The sequence below is a fragment of the Oncorhynchus gorbuscha genome, linkage group LG09 (assembly GCF_021184085.1).
Source record: "Oncorhynchus gorbuscha isolate QuinsamMale2020 ecotype Even-year linkage group LG09, OgorEven_v1.0, whole genome shotgun sequence".
NCBI lineage: Eukaryota > Metazoa > Chordata > Actinopteri > Salmoniformes > Salmonidae > Oncorhynchus > Oncorhynchus gorbuscha.
In genome coordinates, this window is record NC_060181.1 from 74,479,516 (window position 1) to 74,495,905 (window position 16,390).

The window sequence follows — 16,390 nt, forward strand, 5'->3', positions numbered from 1 at the left end:
AACAGTTATTGCTTTATTTCCCCAATAAGATTCAAAGTGAAAAGAAGGGGCACTATGAAAGGAATCTGGGAAGAGAGGAGAAACATTCAAGTATATAATACATATACAATGGCTCAAAACTGGAGTGGAATCAGACAGACAGACAGACAGACAGACAGACAGACAGACAGACAGACAGACAGACAGACAGACAGACAGACAGACAGACAGACAGACAGACAGACAGACAGACAGACAGACAGACAGACAGACAGACAGACAGACAGACAGACAGACAGACAGACAGACAGACAGACAGACCAAGAAAACACATAGACAGACACAGATAGACAGGCAGTGCACAGCATCTTTGCATTCATCCCACATTAGGAAAAGTGACATCAGGTTCCCAGCAGTCAGACTGGTCTGTACAATATGCAGTATTTATCTATAGTATACAAGGACAATGACGACATCTAAACTGCAACATATGAGTGAGGAACTTCAGCTCAACACTACGATGATCATGTTGGAGAATTTGAGGGTATGTCCAAAAACATTTGAAATATTAACAGTCATTTATTGTGAGAAAATATAGGTAAAAATATTCAGGGACATTTGTTCCACAGAATGAAAACATGTATTTATTCTATGGTAAATTCATGAACAAGTAAAAAACGTGATTGAATGAATGACTGTTTGTAGAGCAGGGTCTGTGGAATGGGCCATAGATGTACAGTATGTCCTACTCATTGGCTACAGTTCTGCCTATATGGATTTGATCTGCTGTAAAGAAAACCAAGTGATTACGTTTTCTTTCATTTTGACATGGGGACTCCTTTTCCCCCCATCTCAATTCTAGGAGTTCTGACCCTTTCTTTTTGACATGGGGACTCCTTTTTCCCCCATCTCAATTCTAAGAGTTCTGACCCTTTCTTTTTGACATGGGGACTCCTTTTTCCCCCATCTCAATTCTAGGAGTTCTGACCCTTTCTTTTTGACATGGGGACTCCTTTTTCCCCCATCTCAATTCTAGGAGTTCTGACCCTTTCTTTTTGACATGAGGACTCCTTTTTCCCCCATCTCAATTTTAGGAGTTCTGACCCTTTCTTTTTCTATTCCTGACCATTTCAGGAATAGACCATTCACAGTCTAGCGAATGTAACTTAATATGTGCAGAGTTTTTCTAACTTTACTGCTGGTAAAACATCTACACAATCCATAGGTTATAGACTCACCTATTTCATTCTGGTTAAACCTCCAAAGTGACATGTGCAGTTACATCGAGATTCGTGTTGAAGGTGTTCAGTGGTTATTTTGACTTGTCTTTATAATAATTGTAGAAGTTAAATAATTATGTTAAATATATTAAAGAATTATGTAGAGGTAATTACTGTAAGCAGCACCTTAAATCCTCACAGGATTCAGATCTATTGAGTAAACATTTTTCGTACAGTAAAATGATCCCAGATCTATTTCTCAGTAATCTCTTGTGGACAGATTACAGAAACATAAACGGTATGAGCATCTGACCAAATTACGCAATATTTTAGTTCTGGGATTAATTTCCCAGTGACTAGTAAATGGTGCCAAATCTAAAGTTGAAAGTAGGCCTACAGTTCCCAGACCCAGGTTAAGCCTACACCTGGATGGAAAAGCAAACTCATGTTTTTTAGTCCACGACTAAATGTAATATGTGTTGGGTGGAAACTGGGCCCTTAGTACTAGATCCCATGTCATAATGGTATCATAATCAGTAGGCTGGTTATTAGGGCCGCTTTTGATCTGTTACTGCATGTGCGATTCTAACACTGCAGTGACTTATCCAAACAGATTGGAAATTGGTCTGCCTTTGAGGGGGCTGGTTGGGCTGGTCTCCCCCCTTCCTCCCTCCTCCACTCCCTCCCCCGTCCCTCTGAAGGAGGTGCTGTGGATGATCTGGGTCTTATGGCGTCCCCGGTGGAGCCGTGCGTTGATCCGACTCAGAGATGACTTCCTCTGAACAGCCTTGCTCCTTCCTGCCCCCCCTCCCCTCACCTCTCCCCCCTCCCCTGATCCGTTCAGCAGCCTCAGTGGGTTCAGGTTGGACTGGAGAACTCTGGGTAATCTCCACCGCCCTTGTGCCCCACTGTCTGCGTTCTCCGTGTCTGATTCTCCTCCTCCTACAGGGCTGGTCCCACCCCCTGGCTCCAGGGCTGCAGTAGAGGGGGCTCCAGGGGGAAGGTACTGGCCAGCTCTCCTCCCGCTGTAGTCTCTGGCCTCTGGGTCTACAGACCACTGGTCTACCAGCACATGCACCACCTGACAATCACAGCACAGAAAACTTGATTTAAACCACCTAACAAGCACTCCACAGAAAACAATATCAGTGGACAGGGCAGGGCAGGGTGGAGGGCAGAGCAGGAGGAGAGCACCTACCTGTGTGTGTCCATGCATAGCAGCCAGGTGAAGGGGAGTGTACCCAGCACTAGAGCGTACATTAACATCCACAGGGACATTGTTCTGCTTGGCATGCTCCAGTAGCTGTGTCAACAGCTCCTCGTTGCCCTGCTTGGCAGCCCAGTGGAGGCAGGAGAAGCCCGTCACAAAGTCCCTCTTGGTCAGCAGGCTGGGGTCCAGGATTAGCAGCGGATACAGACTGTCCCACTGGCCGTCCGAGGCACACAGCATCCACTCGTGCTCCAGGGGGTCCAGGGCCACTGAGACACAGTCCCCGTCTGCAGACGACAGGAGAGAGGTGGAGTCACCGTCGCTCCTGACAGAGTCTCTGAGACGAGAGCCGCGGTTGATCAGAGACCGACGTACCTGGAGACAGGCAAAGACAGAAAAAAACAATTAGTAGGCTACATCTCAGAAATGGCAGCCTAAACAACCTTAGACCAGAACCAGTGTGGCAAATCTGTACATACAATAGAATAAAATAAAAGTGTGAGTAGTCTACCTGTGGGGAACTGCTCATCATCAGCTCTATGAAGTTCCTGCGGCTGCTCTTGGGGGTGTTCCAGTCTCCATCCAGTCCCTCCCACCCACCGTCCTCTGACAGAGCGCTGGTCAGCAGAGCCTTCTGGGAGCCCCGGGAGGTCCTCCTACTTCCCCTCACCTGCACCTGTCCAGCCAAAACAATTGAGTCTGTCCCCAGTGCTGGGGCTGACTCTCTCCTCCTCCTGTCTCTTAGCTTCACCTCTCCACCTGAGAAGGTATCATCACTAACTTCTCTTAGCTTCACCTCTCCACCTGAGAAGGTATCATCACTAACTTCTCTTAGCTTCACCTCTCCACCTGAGAAGGTATCATCACTAACTTCTCTTAGCTTCACCTCTCCACCTGAGAAGGTATCATCACTAACTTCTCTAAGCTTCACCTCTGTGACTCCACCTGAGGTAACATCACTAACTTTACCTTCCTCTAGGCAGCATGGATGATGAAGATCACCGTTTGATTCCATGCCATTATCAAGCCAAGATAGGGCTTCGGGTGCATTTGAGTGTTTTTCAGGTGGATCACATTTATCACTAGAATGTCCGTTTCCATCTCGGCTGACATTGCTGCTCCCATCCCGTTCTCCAGATTCAGATAGTGGGCGGTCCCTACCACACACCCCGTTGCCGTTACTCTCTCCATCGTTGCCAGGGTCTGTGTGCTTCACCGAGCTTGTGCTGTTTTCCTTCAAACACACGCATTTCACTCCATCCTCCAGTTTTATGAAAGCAACGCTGTCAACGTGACGGTTCAACCTTTCACTGAACAGTGTTTTCTTTGACCCATCACTTTTCCACACGGATTCAAAATGATCAATCAGGTCCATATGTCTGACCAACCCTCCTCTCTCCGTTAGGAACTCCAGGACGGCTTGTTCTGAGCATTCGGTCGCCATTTAGAATAAATTGTGGAAATAGCCAACACAATAATAACGATTTAAAATGTTTCTTTCCCACGTTGCATCGTTTCATCCGCGCATCACTGACAGGTCTATGAAGTACGCCGATAACAGCATATTCATTATCACCATCATCCTAATCCCTACTCTCCGATTCTCTCCTCCGAGAGACAAACCGTGTGTGACAGACAGGGGTCGCAGTAGCATCAAAACATAATCCCCTCCCATAGTAACGTGATTACAGATCAGTGAAACTGGCATACTTGTTTGGCCATTTTGGATCCAAAGTTCTGTTTGAAATGAACAGGGGTTCCATCCCTGATAGAGCCACCATGGTAGCTGTGGGAGGTTTTCATTTGGATGATACCATTGTGTTTAAAGAAGGGGTTACAAATCATTTATGTAAATGCAACGTTATCCGCAATCATACAAACCGCTGCTGTTCACAAAGAAAGTGAAAAATTCCCGAAATGTAGCCTAAAATTGCGTTTTACTTATGTGAATTGCAGAGTTGAAAAAAATAGGGGTTCAACAAGGGTTCTTCTAAGATCCTCAAAGTTCCTTGAAGAACCTTGGGGTTCTTGACACCGAAAAATGCCTCCAAAAGGTTCTTCCAAGAACAGTCCTAGCTTGCTTGTTATTATGAAAATCGAATTCTTGCTTGCGCCGTGCCTAAGAACAGCCCTTAGCCGTGAGATATTGGCCATATATTCAATTCAATTCAAGGGGCTTTATTGGCATGGGAAACATGTGTTAACATTGCACAAAGCAAGTGGGGTAGATAATATACTAAAGTGAAATAAACAATCAAAATTAACAGTAAACATTACACATACAGAAGTTTCAAAACAATAAAGACATTACAAATGTCTAATAGCCTTATTGCTATTATAAACTGGTTACCAACGTAATTAGAGCAGTAAAACTAAATGTTTTGTCATACCCTTGGTGGTCTGATATACCACGTCTTTCAGCCAATCAGAATTCAGGGCTCAAACCACCCAGTTTATAAAGGGAAATAATGCACGCTTTAGAATGCCCTTCAAGGCTATCTGAAAGGAGTATTCAACAATGCATGGTATAAGTTAGAATATGATAAAGACTATTGCTGCATTGGGCGCAGATGACTAAACTGCTCCCTTATTTGTGTGTGTCTATGTCTACAGGTATACTGACGAGGAGGCACACAAATGTATGTGCAATTGGTATTGGTTTGCTGCATAATGTTATGCAGATCATGTGTATCATCTACAGTTAATTGTAATAGGTTTCTCTACAACCTTGTAGGACTCTTCAATGAAGATCCCAAAGGACTCTACATTATGGACAAGGTCATGTGTATGAAAACCATTGTCAAAAGTGAATACTTTTTTTGACCACAAAAACCAAGGTATGAATACTGTCATGTGTAGGTTTTGTTAATCATCTGTATAATTATAATTGTCTGTACTCACAAACTTCATCCTCCCTACACCTCTGATGAATATAACAGGAAACCTGTTTGATCACCATGCACTGCGAAAGGATTCTGGCTATGGATAGCATACAGAGTACATTCAACACACTAACTTTTTTTATACCTTTATGTAAATAGGCAAGGCAGTTATGAACAATTTCTTATTTTCAATGACGGCCTAGGAACAGTGTGTTAACTGCCTGTTCAGTTAACACTCTTGTCAGCTGGGGGGTTTGAACTTGCAACCTTTCGGTTTCTAGTCCAACGCTCTAACCACTAGGCTACCCTGCCACACCAAAATCAACATCAACATGCAAGGTGATGTAACCATTGGACTTGGGGCTGTGCTGGGAGATTACCTCATATTTGGATTTTAAATGTTGCTTTGCCATTAAAATCATAATAAACACGGACAACTAAACTATTGTGTTATTGTTATGCTGATCAATAATAATAATCATCATAATCATAATAATTAGATATTTTTCTACATTTCCTCTGCTGTGTCCTGGTGCGCATTCAGCAGGATACAATGTTTTGGAATGTTCAGATATAACTATATAATGGAGCTTGAACAAACATGCTTCTCCGACAAGGAATAATTTCTTCTCTATTAATTTGGCATTACTGTTGGCATTTCTATCTGCAACGTTTGGCAAATGAACGTGGCCCTGGCCATTGTCCTCATGGAAATATTTGTGGTTGCAGTGTAGTACTGAGACACTAGAGGGCGCGAAACAACTGCTTTAAACTATAGAGAAACTGCTATGATACAAATTAAATGATTCAAAATTATTTCTCATTCTCATTATATAATTTATATATTAAATAACGACCAATAGAACACTCAGAATATCAACAAAGAAGTCTAGATATTTTCATCAATCTCTGAAGAATGTATGCTTTATTCTTTTCAGCTATGTTTCTAGTGGTCTGTAGACTATTTAAAGGGTGTTTACTGCCCTATTGAGATTATCTATGATCTTCAGTGTTCTCTTCATGAAGCTCTATGCCCTTCTCACCTTCTCCTGACACCCTGCTGTGCTGCCTGGCTGACTGCCACACACACAGATCTGGAATGTGGCCAGTTGATGCTGTGGAATCTACATAAATACAGTATCTGCAGCAGCTGAGCTGTGAGTGTTTGTTTGTATATAGAGGTTTTAGGCTTGTTGAGGGACTGAATGAGGTCAAACCTATCTTGTACCGGACCAGGGGTGTTTGTGTGTGTGTGCGTGGAAACAGTGGATGAAGCATGTGCGTGGGTAGTGGGTTGGAGTGGGTCGTGGGCTGGGTTGACCTTGTTGAGGAGGATGGGATATCTGGGTTGGGGTGACATGTATCCTGAATAGAAACACACCAACACAGAACCTGGCATGTAGAAGTGCTATTGGCATCAGAGAAGGGTTGACTAGAATGGTGATCAGTGTCCTTACAGCCCAGTTTCCTAAACACACACACCTCTCTACCCTGTGATGACACACACACACACACACACACACACACACACACACACACACACACACACACACACACACACACACACACACACACACACACACACACACACACACACACACACACACACACACACACACACACACACACACACACACACACACACACAGTGTCACACACACATCTCTCAACCCTGTGATGACACACACACACAGTGTCACACACACATCTCTCTACCCTGTGATGACACACACACACACAGAGTCACACACACACCTCTCTGTCCTGTGATGACACACACACACACAGTGTCACACACACACCTCTCTACCATGTGATGACACACACACACACACACACACACACACACACACACACACACACACACACACACACACACACACACACACACACACACACACACACACACACACACACACACACACACACACACACACACACACACACACACCTCTCTACCCTATGATGACACACACACAGTGTCAAACATACACCTCTCTACCCTGTGGTGACACACACACACCTCTCTACCCCGTGATGACACACACACAGTGTCAAACACACACACACCTCTCTACCCTGTGATGACACACACACACACACAGTGTCAAACACACACACACACACACACACACACACACACACACACACACACACACACACACACACACACACACACACACACACACACACACACACACACACACACACACACACACACACACACACACACACACACACACACACACACACACAGTGTCACACACACAGTGTCACACACACACACACCTCTCTACCCTGTGATGACACACACACACACAGTGTCAAACACACACACACACACACACACACACACACCTCTCCACCTATATAGCATGTGTGTCAGCCAGGCCTTAGCTTCACTCTAAATGCAAATAGGTGTGAGGTGATTATTCCTGACAGCCTTGCTGTCACCTACCTCCACCGGGACAGAGAGAGGGAGGAAGGAAGTGATGGAGAGGAGGTAGTAGTGAGATAGCATGTTTGTCAACAGGCACGAGGCGAGACAGGTTGTATTAAAACAAAGGCATTTATTGCAAAAATGCACTTGACATGAAAAACCAACCAAACCACGAGGTCATCATTACGAGACAATGTTTAATGATCACATGATCACATGGTAGAATGCTGGTCACCAGCGGAGGGCACTCTGGCACCCACAAAATATAAATAATCTGGACAATATACAGTATCAGTCAAAAGTTTGGACACAGCTACTCATTCAAGGGTTTTTCTTGATTTTTTACTATTTTCTACATTGTATAATAATAGTGAAGGCATCAAAACTATGAAATAACACATATGGAATAATGTAGTAACCATAAAAGTGTTAAACAAATCAAAAAATATTTTATATTTCACATTCTTCAAAGTAGCCACTCTTTGCCTTGATGACAGCTTTGCACACTCATAGCATTCTCTCAACCAGAATCATGTCACCTGGAATGCATTTCAATTAACAGATGTGCCTTGTTAAAAGTTAATTTGTGGAAATGTTTTCCTTCTTAATGCATTGTGTTGTGACAAGATAGGGGGTGGTATACAGAAAATAGCCCAATTTGGTAAAAGACCAAGTCTATATTATGGCAAGAACAGCTCAGATAAGCAAATATAAACAATAGTCTATCAATACTTTTAAGACATGAAGGTCAGTTAATTTGGAAACATTTCAAGAACTTTGAAAATTTCTTCAAGTGTAGTTTCAGAAACCGTCAAGAGCTATGACAAAACTGTCTCTCATGAGGACCGCCACAGGAAAGGAAGACCCAAAGTTACCTCTGCTGCAAAGGATAAGTTCATTAGTTTACCAGCCTCAGAAATTGCAGCCCAAATAAATGCTCCACAGAATTCAAGTAACAGACACATCTCAACATCAACTGTTCATAGGAGACTGCTAATCTCCACATGTGTGGTTCCCACCATGAAGCATGGAGGAGGTGTGATGGGGTGCTTTGCTGGTGACACTGTTGGTGATTTATTTAGAATTGAAGGCACACTCAACCAGCATGGCTACCACAGCATTCTGCATCGATACGCCACCCCATCTGTTTTGTGCTTAGTGGGACTATCGTTTTTATTTATTTTTTTTACAGGAAAATGACCCAAAACACACCTCTAGGCTGTGTAAGGGCTATTTGACCAAGAAGGAGAGTGATGGAGTGCTGCATCAGATGACCTTGCCTCCACAATCACCCGACCTCAACCCAATTGAGATGTTTTGGGACGAGATGGACCGCAGAGTGAAGGAAAACAAACCAACAAGTGCTCAGCAACAAGTGGGAACTCCTTCAAGACTGTTGGAAAAGCATTCCAGTTGAAGCTGGTTGAGAGAATGCCAAGAGTGTGCAAAGCTGTCATCAAGGCAAAGGGTGGCTACTCTGAAGAATGTAAAATATAACATATATTTTGATTTGTTTAACACCTTTTTGCTTACTACATGATTCCATATGTGTTATTTCATAGTTTTGATGTCTTCCCTATTATGCTACAATGTATAAAATAGTCCAAATAAAGAAAAAGCCTGGAATGAGTAGGTGTTCTAAACCTTTGACTGGTACTGTATAAATATATATATATATTCTTTATTTTCTGTTGCAGTAATGTAACACTTCTCTTGTAACACTTCTCTCATAGTTAGACAGCATTAGATTCAGCATGAGAAGTCAGTGGTACAGTACTCACACCAGACAATCTGTAAAGTCTTGTCAGTGGTACAGCACTCACACCAGACAATCTGTAAAGTCTTGTCAGTGGTACAGCACTCACACCAGACAATCTGTAAAGTCTTGTCAGTGGTACAGCACTCACACCAGACAATCTGTAAAGTCTTGTCAGTGGTACAGCACTCACACCAGACAATCTGTAAAGTCTTGTCAGTGGTACAGCACTCACACCAGACAATCTATAAAGTCTTGTCAGTGGTACAGCACTCACACCAGACAATCTGTAAAGTCTTGTCAGTGGTACAGCACTCACACCAGACAATCTGTAAAGTCTTGTCAGTGGTACAGCACTCACACCAGACAATCTGTAAAGTCTTGTCATTGGTACAGCACTCACACCAGACAATCTGTAAAGTCTTGTCAGTGGTACAGCACTCACACCAGACAATCTGTAAAGTCTTGTCAGTGGTACAGCACTCACACCAGACAATCTGTAAAGTCTTGTCAGTGGTAAAGCACTCACACCAGACAATCTGTAAAGTCTTGTCAGTGGTACAGCACTCACACCAGACAATCTGTAAAGTCTTGTCAGTGGTAAAGCACTCACACCAGACAATCTGTAAAGTCTTGTCAGTGGTACAGCACTCACACCAGACAATCTGTAAAGTCTTGTCAGTGGTATAGCACTCACACCAGACAATATGTAAAGTCTTGTCAGTGGTACAGCACTCACACCAGACAATCTGTAAAGTCTTGTCAGTGGTACAGCACTCACACCAGACAATCTGTAAAGTCTTGTCAGTGGTATAGCACTCACACCAGACAATCTGTAAAGTCTTGTCAATGGTACAGCACTCACACCAGACAATCTGTAAAGTCTTGTCAGTGGTACAGCACTCACACCAGACAATATGTAAAGTCTTGTCAGTGGTACAGCACTCACACCAGACAATATGTAAAGTCTTATCAGTGATACAGCACTCACACCAGACAATATGTAAAGTCTTGTCAGTGGTACAGCACTCACACCAGACAATCTGTAAAGTCTTGTCAGTGGTACAGCACTCACACCAGACAATATGTAAAGTCTTGTCAGTGGTACAGCACTCACACAAGACAATCTGTAATGTTTTGTCAGTGGTACAGCACTCACACCAGACAATCTGTAAAGTCTTGTCAGTGGTACAGCACTCACACCAGACAATCTGTAATGTTTTGTCAGTGGTACAGCACTCACACCAGACAATCTGTAAAGTCTTGTCAGTGGTACAGCACTCACACCAGACAATATGTAAAGTCTTGTCAGTGGTACAGCACTCACACCAGACAATATGTAAAGTCTTGTCAGTGGTACAGCACTCACACCAGACAATATGTAAAGTCTTGTCAGTGGTACAGCACTCACACCAGACAATATGTAAAGTCTTATCAGTGGTACAGCACTCACACCAGACAATCTGTAATGTTTTGTCAGACAAACCAGAAAGACAGTTGACCTGAACACACTGACTCATGGGAACACTGGGGAGCAGGAATAGCAAGATGGGTGCTGTGTGGTGACTGAATCATGTGGAAGTGCTGCATTTCCAACAAGGAGGTGATTTAGATCCACAGACAAATAGTAGAAACAGACAAACAGGCTGGCATTTTGGGTTCAGTAGAAACAGGGTTACAGCTGGTTCATCTGGGGCTAAGGGTTGCTTCTGGACCGGGTTTCACTCTATTCTCTCTCTGAGGGGGAGGAGGAGGAGGGGAGGGACTGGGACCCATCCAGTCCTTTCACATCACAGTGTGTGTGTTGGTGTGTATGTGTGTGTGTATCAGGGCTTGATGGAAAGACTCTAATCTCATCTGAATCTTTGGGTGTTTAAAGTCATCTGTCTGTCACCCAACTCGGGGATTACCCAGACTCCCCGGCTGCTGCTACTCGAATCAGAACCAGATGGTCTCACACAAGGGTGTGCTTTGTGCTGAGACGGAGTGTGCTGTCTGTCTATTGTAGATCTAGTCTCATCTGTGCTGTAGCCAACTTGTTCTGGTCTTCCTAACTCTGTGTGCTTCTGTTTCACTATGTCTTCCTGACCTGTAGACTTATCTGCTTTACTCTTCTAAACCAGTTGATCCTACTTCTGTTGTTGAACAGCTGTTTTTTGCTGAGTCAAGGAAACAGTAGTTGTGTGCATAGATAGGAGTGGACCACTGTTGTGTGCTTAACCAATGAGAGAGGAATACTGCTGTGTGCTTAGCCAATAAAAAAGGACCACCATTGTGTGCTTAGCCAATGAAAGAGGAGTACTGTTGTGTGCTTAGCCAATAAAAAAGGACCACCATTGTGTGCTTAGCCAATGAAAGAGGAGTACTGTTGTGTGCTTCGCCAGTGAAATAGGAGGTTTGATGTAGCTTGCCAGACGTGAGGTATGTTTAAGACCATTTGAGACCATTGGTGTGCTTTCTGTCCCGTTGTTGAGCTGCCACATGGCTGGTATTAACCACTGCTGGTCACACGCGCATGCACTCACACACACACGTGCGCACACACACACATTTACATTTTACATTTAAGTCATTTAGCAGACGCTCTTATCCAGAGCGACTTACAAATTGGTGCATTCACCTTATAAACACACATAAACACACACATACCCACACAGACACACACACACCGACCAGAAGGAACAAGTATAAGGTAAGCCAGGGTCTTTAGGTGCTTCTGTAACCAGTCCGGCCTGTCTCTAGCCATACCACACATTCATATGGACACTCATGTTTAGAGCATATACACATTGAAGCAGTAGAAAAATACTATGCACCGCCTGATGATGTCAACATCATAAGTCATTGATGAGGTTGATGAAGGACCCATCCCATAGCTGTCCTGGGAGTGCCTGCGTGGATAAAGGCCCCTGCTCCTTTGAGGCTGGTTGGAGCTGGGGTGGCGGTGTGTGTTGTGTTATGTGTGTGTGGGTATTACTATCCTTGTGGGTACCGAAAATCTTCACAAGGATAGTAAAAAAGGAAAATTATCCCCCATGGGGACATTTCCCAGGTCCTTATGAAGACAAAGGCTATTTTAGGCGTAGAGGTTAGGTTTAGGGTTAAGGTTACAATCAGGGTTAGGGTTAGGGGTTAAGGTTAGGGTAAGGGTTAGGTTTAGTGTTAGGGTTATGGAAAATAGGTTTAGGGAAAGTAGGATTTTGAATGGAAATCAATTTTAGGTCCCCACAAGGATAGTAAAACATACAGTTGATGTCAGAAGTTTACATACACCTTAGCCAAATACATTTAAACTCAGTTTTTCACAATCCCTGACATTTAATCCTAGTAAAAAATCCCTGTCTTAGGTCAATTAGATCACCACTTCATATTAAGAATGTGAAATGTCAGAATGATAGTGGAGAGAATGATTTATTTCAGCTTTTATTTCTTTCATCACATTCCCAGTGGGTCAGAAGTTTACATACACTCAATTACTATTTGGTAGCATTGCCTTTAAATTGTTTAACTTGGGTCAAACGTTGTGGGTAGCCTTCCACAAGCTTCCCACAATAACTTGGATGAATTTTGTCCCATTCCTCCTGACAGAGCTGGTGTAAATGAGTCAGGTTTGTAGGCCTCCTTGCTCGCACACGCTTTATCAGTTCTGCCCACACATTTTCTATAGGATTGAGCTCAGTGCTTTGTGATGGCCACTTCAATACCTTGACTTTGTTGTCCTTAAACCATTTTGCCACAAATGTGGAAGTATGCTTGGGGTCATTGTCCATTTGGAAGACCCATTTGCGACCAAGCTTTAACTTCCTGACTGATGTCTTGAAATGTTGCTTCAATATATCCACATAATTTTATTTTCCTCATTATGCCATCTATTTTGTGAAGTGCACCTGTCCCTCCTGCAGCAAAGCACCCCCACAACATGATGCTGCCATCACCGTGCTTCACGGTTGGGATGGTGTTCTTCTGCTTGCAAGCATCCTCCTTTTTCCTCCAAACATAACGATGGTCATTATGGCCAAACAGTTCTATTTTTGTTTCATCAGACCAGAGGACATTTCTCCAAAAAGTACGATCTTTGTCCCCATGTACAGTTGCAAATGGTAGTCTGGCTTTTTTATGGAGGTTTTGGAGCAGTGGCTTATTCCTTGCAGTGTGGCCTTTCAGGTCATGTTGATATAGGACTCATTTTACTGTGGATATAGATACTTTTGTACATGTTTCCTCCTTCACAAGGTCCTTTGCTGTTGTTCTGGGGTTGATTTGCACTTTTCGCACCAAAGTGCGTTCATCTCTAGGAGACAGAACGTGTCTCCTTCCTGAGTGGTATGACGTCTGCGTGGTCCCATGGTGTTTATACTTGCGTACTATTGTTTGTACAGATGAATGTGGTACATTCAGGCATTTGGAAATTGCTCCCAAGTATCAACCAGACTTGTGGAGGTCTACAATTTTCTGAGGTCTTGGCTGATTTTTGTTGATTTTCCCATGATGTCAAGCAAAGAGGCACTGAGTTTGAAGGTAGGCCTTGAAATACATTCAGGTACACCTCCAATGACTCAAATTATGTCAATTAGCCCATCAGAAGCTTCTAACGGCTATGACATCATTTTCTGGAATTTTCCTAGCTGTTTAAAGGCAAAGTCAACGTAGTGTATGTAAACTTCTGACACACTGGAATTGTGATACAGTGAATTATAAGTGAAATTAATCTGTCTGTAAACAATTGTTGGAAAAATGACACAGGACATCTACTTTGTAAATGACACAACAGACTATAGTTTGTTAACAAGACATTTGTGGAGTGGTTCAAAAACAAGTTTTAATGACTCCAACCTAAGTGTATGTAAACTTCCGACTTCAATTGTATGCTCTCTGTGTGTGTGTGTGTGTGTGTGTGTGTGTGTGTGTGTGTGTGTGTGTGTGTGTGTGTGTGTGTGTGTGTGTGTGTGTGTGTGTGTGTGTGTGTGTGTGTGTGTGTGTGTGTGTGTGTGTGTGTGTGTGTGTGTGTGTGTGTGTGTGTGTGTGTGTGTGTGTGTGTGTGTGTGTGTGTGTGTGTGTGTGTGTGTGTGTGTGTGTGTGTGTGTGTGTGTGTGTGTGTGTGTGTGTGTGTGTGTGTGTGTGTGTGTGTGTGTGTGTGTGTGTGTGTGTGTGTGTGTGTGTGTGTGTGTGTGTGTGTGTGTGTGTGGCGATCCTGTTCAGAAGATTTCTACAAAGCTGCCGGGGAAGAGCCCAGTGCGTCCAGTCCTCTGCAGAGTGCCTTTGTACCAGCCATCTTCTCTCTTCTTATGAACAAACACCACATCTCCCTCTCTCAGCTCGATCTCTGCCTCGCTCTGAGGGGGATAGGGCACAACCACACGATACCTAGGGAGGGAGAGTTATGAATAATGATGCACTGTAACTCATATTAAGACACACACACACCATAAACACACACACACACATGCACACATACAGTAAGAGTTGATATATGCAGCTACTCAGGTCAATATCATTCAGCAGTCTTGTACATAAACGGCTCACACAGATTTATAAGTGCATGACACTTTGGAGTAGTGTGTCTGGAGCAGTGTGTGTGTGTGTGTGTGAGTGTGTGTGTGTATGTTAAGCGGCTGCTCTCAGAGAAAAAATACACGTCTGTGTAAACCAGAGGAGCTATAGCTCACAGTGACCGCTGAAGGACTGATAACCTACAGCTAGTATCAAGCTCCAAGCTGTGAGTGTGTGTGTGTCTGTGTGTGTGCGTATGTGTGTGTGTGTTTCTGTGTGCACGCTAGTGCTTGCGCGTGCTTGTTCAACCTCTCCCTGACCGAATCTGTAATACCTACATGTTCAACCTCTCCCTGACCCAGTCTAATACCTACATGTTTAACCTCTCCCTGGCAGAGTCTGTAATACCTACATGTTCAACCTCTCCCTGACCCAGTCTAATACCTACATGTTTAACCTCTCCCTGGCAGAGTCTGTAATACCTACATGTTCAACCTCTCCCTGACCGAATCTGTAATACCTACATGTTCAACCTCTCCCTGACCCAGTCTAATACCTACATGTTCAACCTCTCCCTGACCGAATCTGTAATACCTACATGTTCAACCTCTCCCTGACCCAGTCTAATACCTACATGTTTAACCTCTCCCTGGCAGAGTCTGTAATACCTACATGTTCAACCTCTCCCTGACCGAATCTGTAATACCTACATGTTCAACCTCTCCCTGACCCAGTCTAATACCTACATGTTCAACCTCTCCCTGGCAGTGTTATGCTGGTGAATGAGGACCCAAAAGCGACTTAACGGAAACAGAGTCTTTATTCACGTCTTAAACAAAAGCGATAATCCTAATACAAAAACAGAAAAACTGAAATCCACTCGTCAGTAGAGAGGAATGACTGGAGACGCGACCACAGACTGCAGGTCGCTTCGGGAAGGCACCGGCCGTAGCTGACATTGACACCTGCTCACACGCAGCATCTGAAGAAGGTAAAACACGACAGGGCGGAACAAGGACACAGAACAGCGAACATCAAGCAAGGATCCGACAAGGACAGAAGCGGAAAACAGAGGGAGAAATAGGGACTCTAATCAGAGGGCAAAATAGGGGACAGGTGTGAAAAGAGTAAATGAGGTAGTTAGGAGAATGAGGAACAGCTGGGAGCAGGAACGGAACGATAGAGAGAGAGCGAGAGAGGGAGAGAGGGAGGGGGAGAGAGGGATAGAAAGAGGGAAAGAACCTAATAAGACCAGCAGAGGGAAACGAATAGAAAGGAAGCACAGAGACAAGACATGATAACCAATGACAAAACATGACAGTACCCCCCCACTCACCGAGCGCCTCCTGGCGCACTCGAGGAGGAACCCTGTCGGCAACGGAGGAAATCATCAATCAACGAACGGTCCAGCAC

The 16,390-nt window shown here is 43.9% G+C and overlaps 2 protein-coding genes across 3 annotated transcripts in view; both read right to left on the minus strand.

Annotated features, from left to right (window-relative positions):
• Positions 1-16: 16 nt before the first annotated feature.
• LOC124042955 (ankyrin repeat domain-containing protein SOWAHC-like) lies at positions 17-4,064 on the minus strand. Of its 2 annotated transcripts, XM_046361107.1 has the most exons (4): positions 3,206-4,064; positions 2,921-3,160; positions 2,398-2,784; positions 17-2,280 (listed from the first exon to the last, which is right to left on the minus strand). In XM_046361107.1, the coding sequence occupies exons 1-4, from the start codon at positions 3,851-3,853 to the stop codon at positions 1,801-1,803; spliced, it is 1,755 nt and encodes a 584-aa protein (XP_046217063.1). In that variant the 5' UTR covers positions 3,854-4,064; the 3' UTR covers positions 17-1,800. The 2 variants fall into 2 exon arrangements, with proteins under 2 accessions (XP_046217063.1, XP_046217062.1); XM_046361106.1 differs by having other exon boundaries at positions 2,921-4,064.
• A 10,585-nt stretch (positions 4,065-14,649) lies between these two features.
• LOC124044059 (E3 ubiquitin-protein ligase SH3RF3-like) overlaps positions 14,650-16,390 on the minus strand; it is a 95,026-nt gene continuing 93,285 nt past the window's right edge. The window contains exon 9 of the mRNA XM_046363427.1: positions 14,650-14,851. Within this exon, the coding sequence (XP_046219383.1) occupies positions 14,683-14,851 (169 nt within the window). The 3' untranslated portion in view covers positions 14,650-14,682. The remainder of the gene's footprint in view (positions 14,852-16,390) is intronic.

Bases quoted from the DNA above. Each gene is read 5' to 3' on its own strand.
- LOC124042955 (XM_046361106.1), bottom strand. From the start codon at position 3,853: ATGGCGACCGAATGCTCAGAACAAGCCGTCCTGGAGTTCCTAACGGAG. The intron at 2,785-2,920 runs GTAGACTACTCA...GCCTGTCTCCAG, and splicing joins TGATGAGCAGTTCCCCACAG to GTACGTCGGTCTCTGATCAA. The intron at 2,281-2,397 runs GTAGGTGCTCTC...TGTGATTGTCAG, and splicing joins CTATGCATGGACACACACAG to GTGGTGCATGTGCTGGTAGA.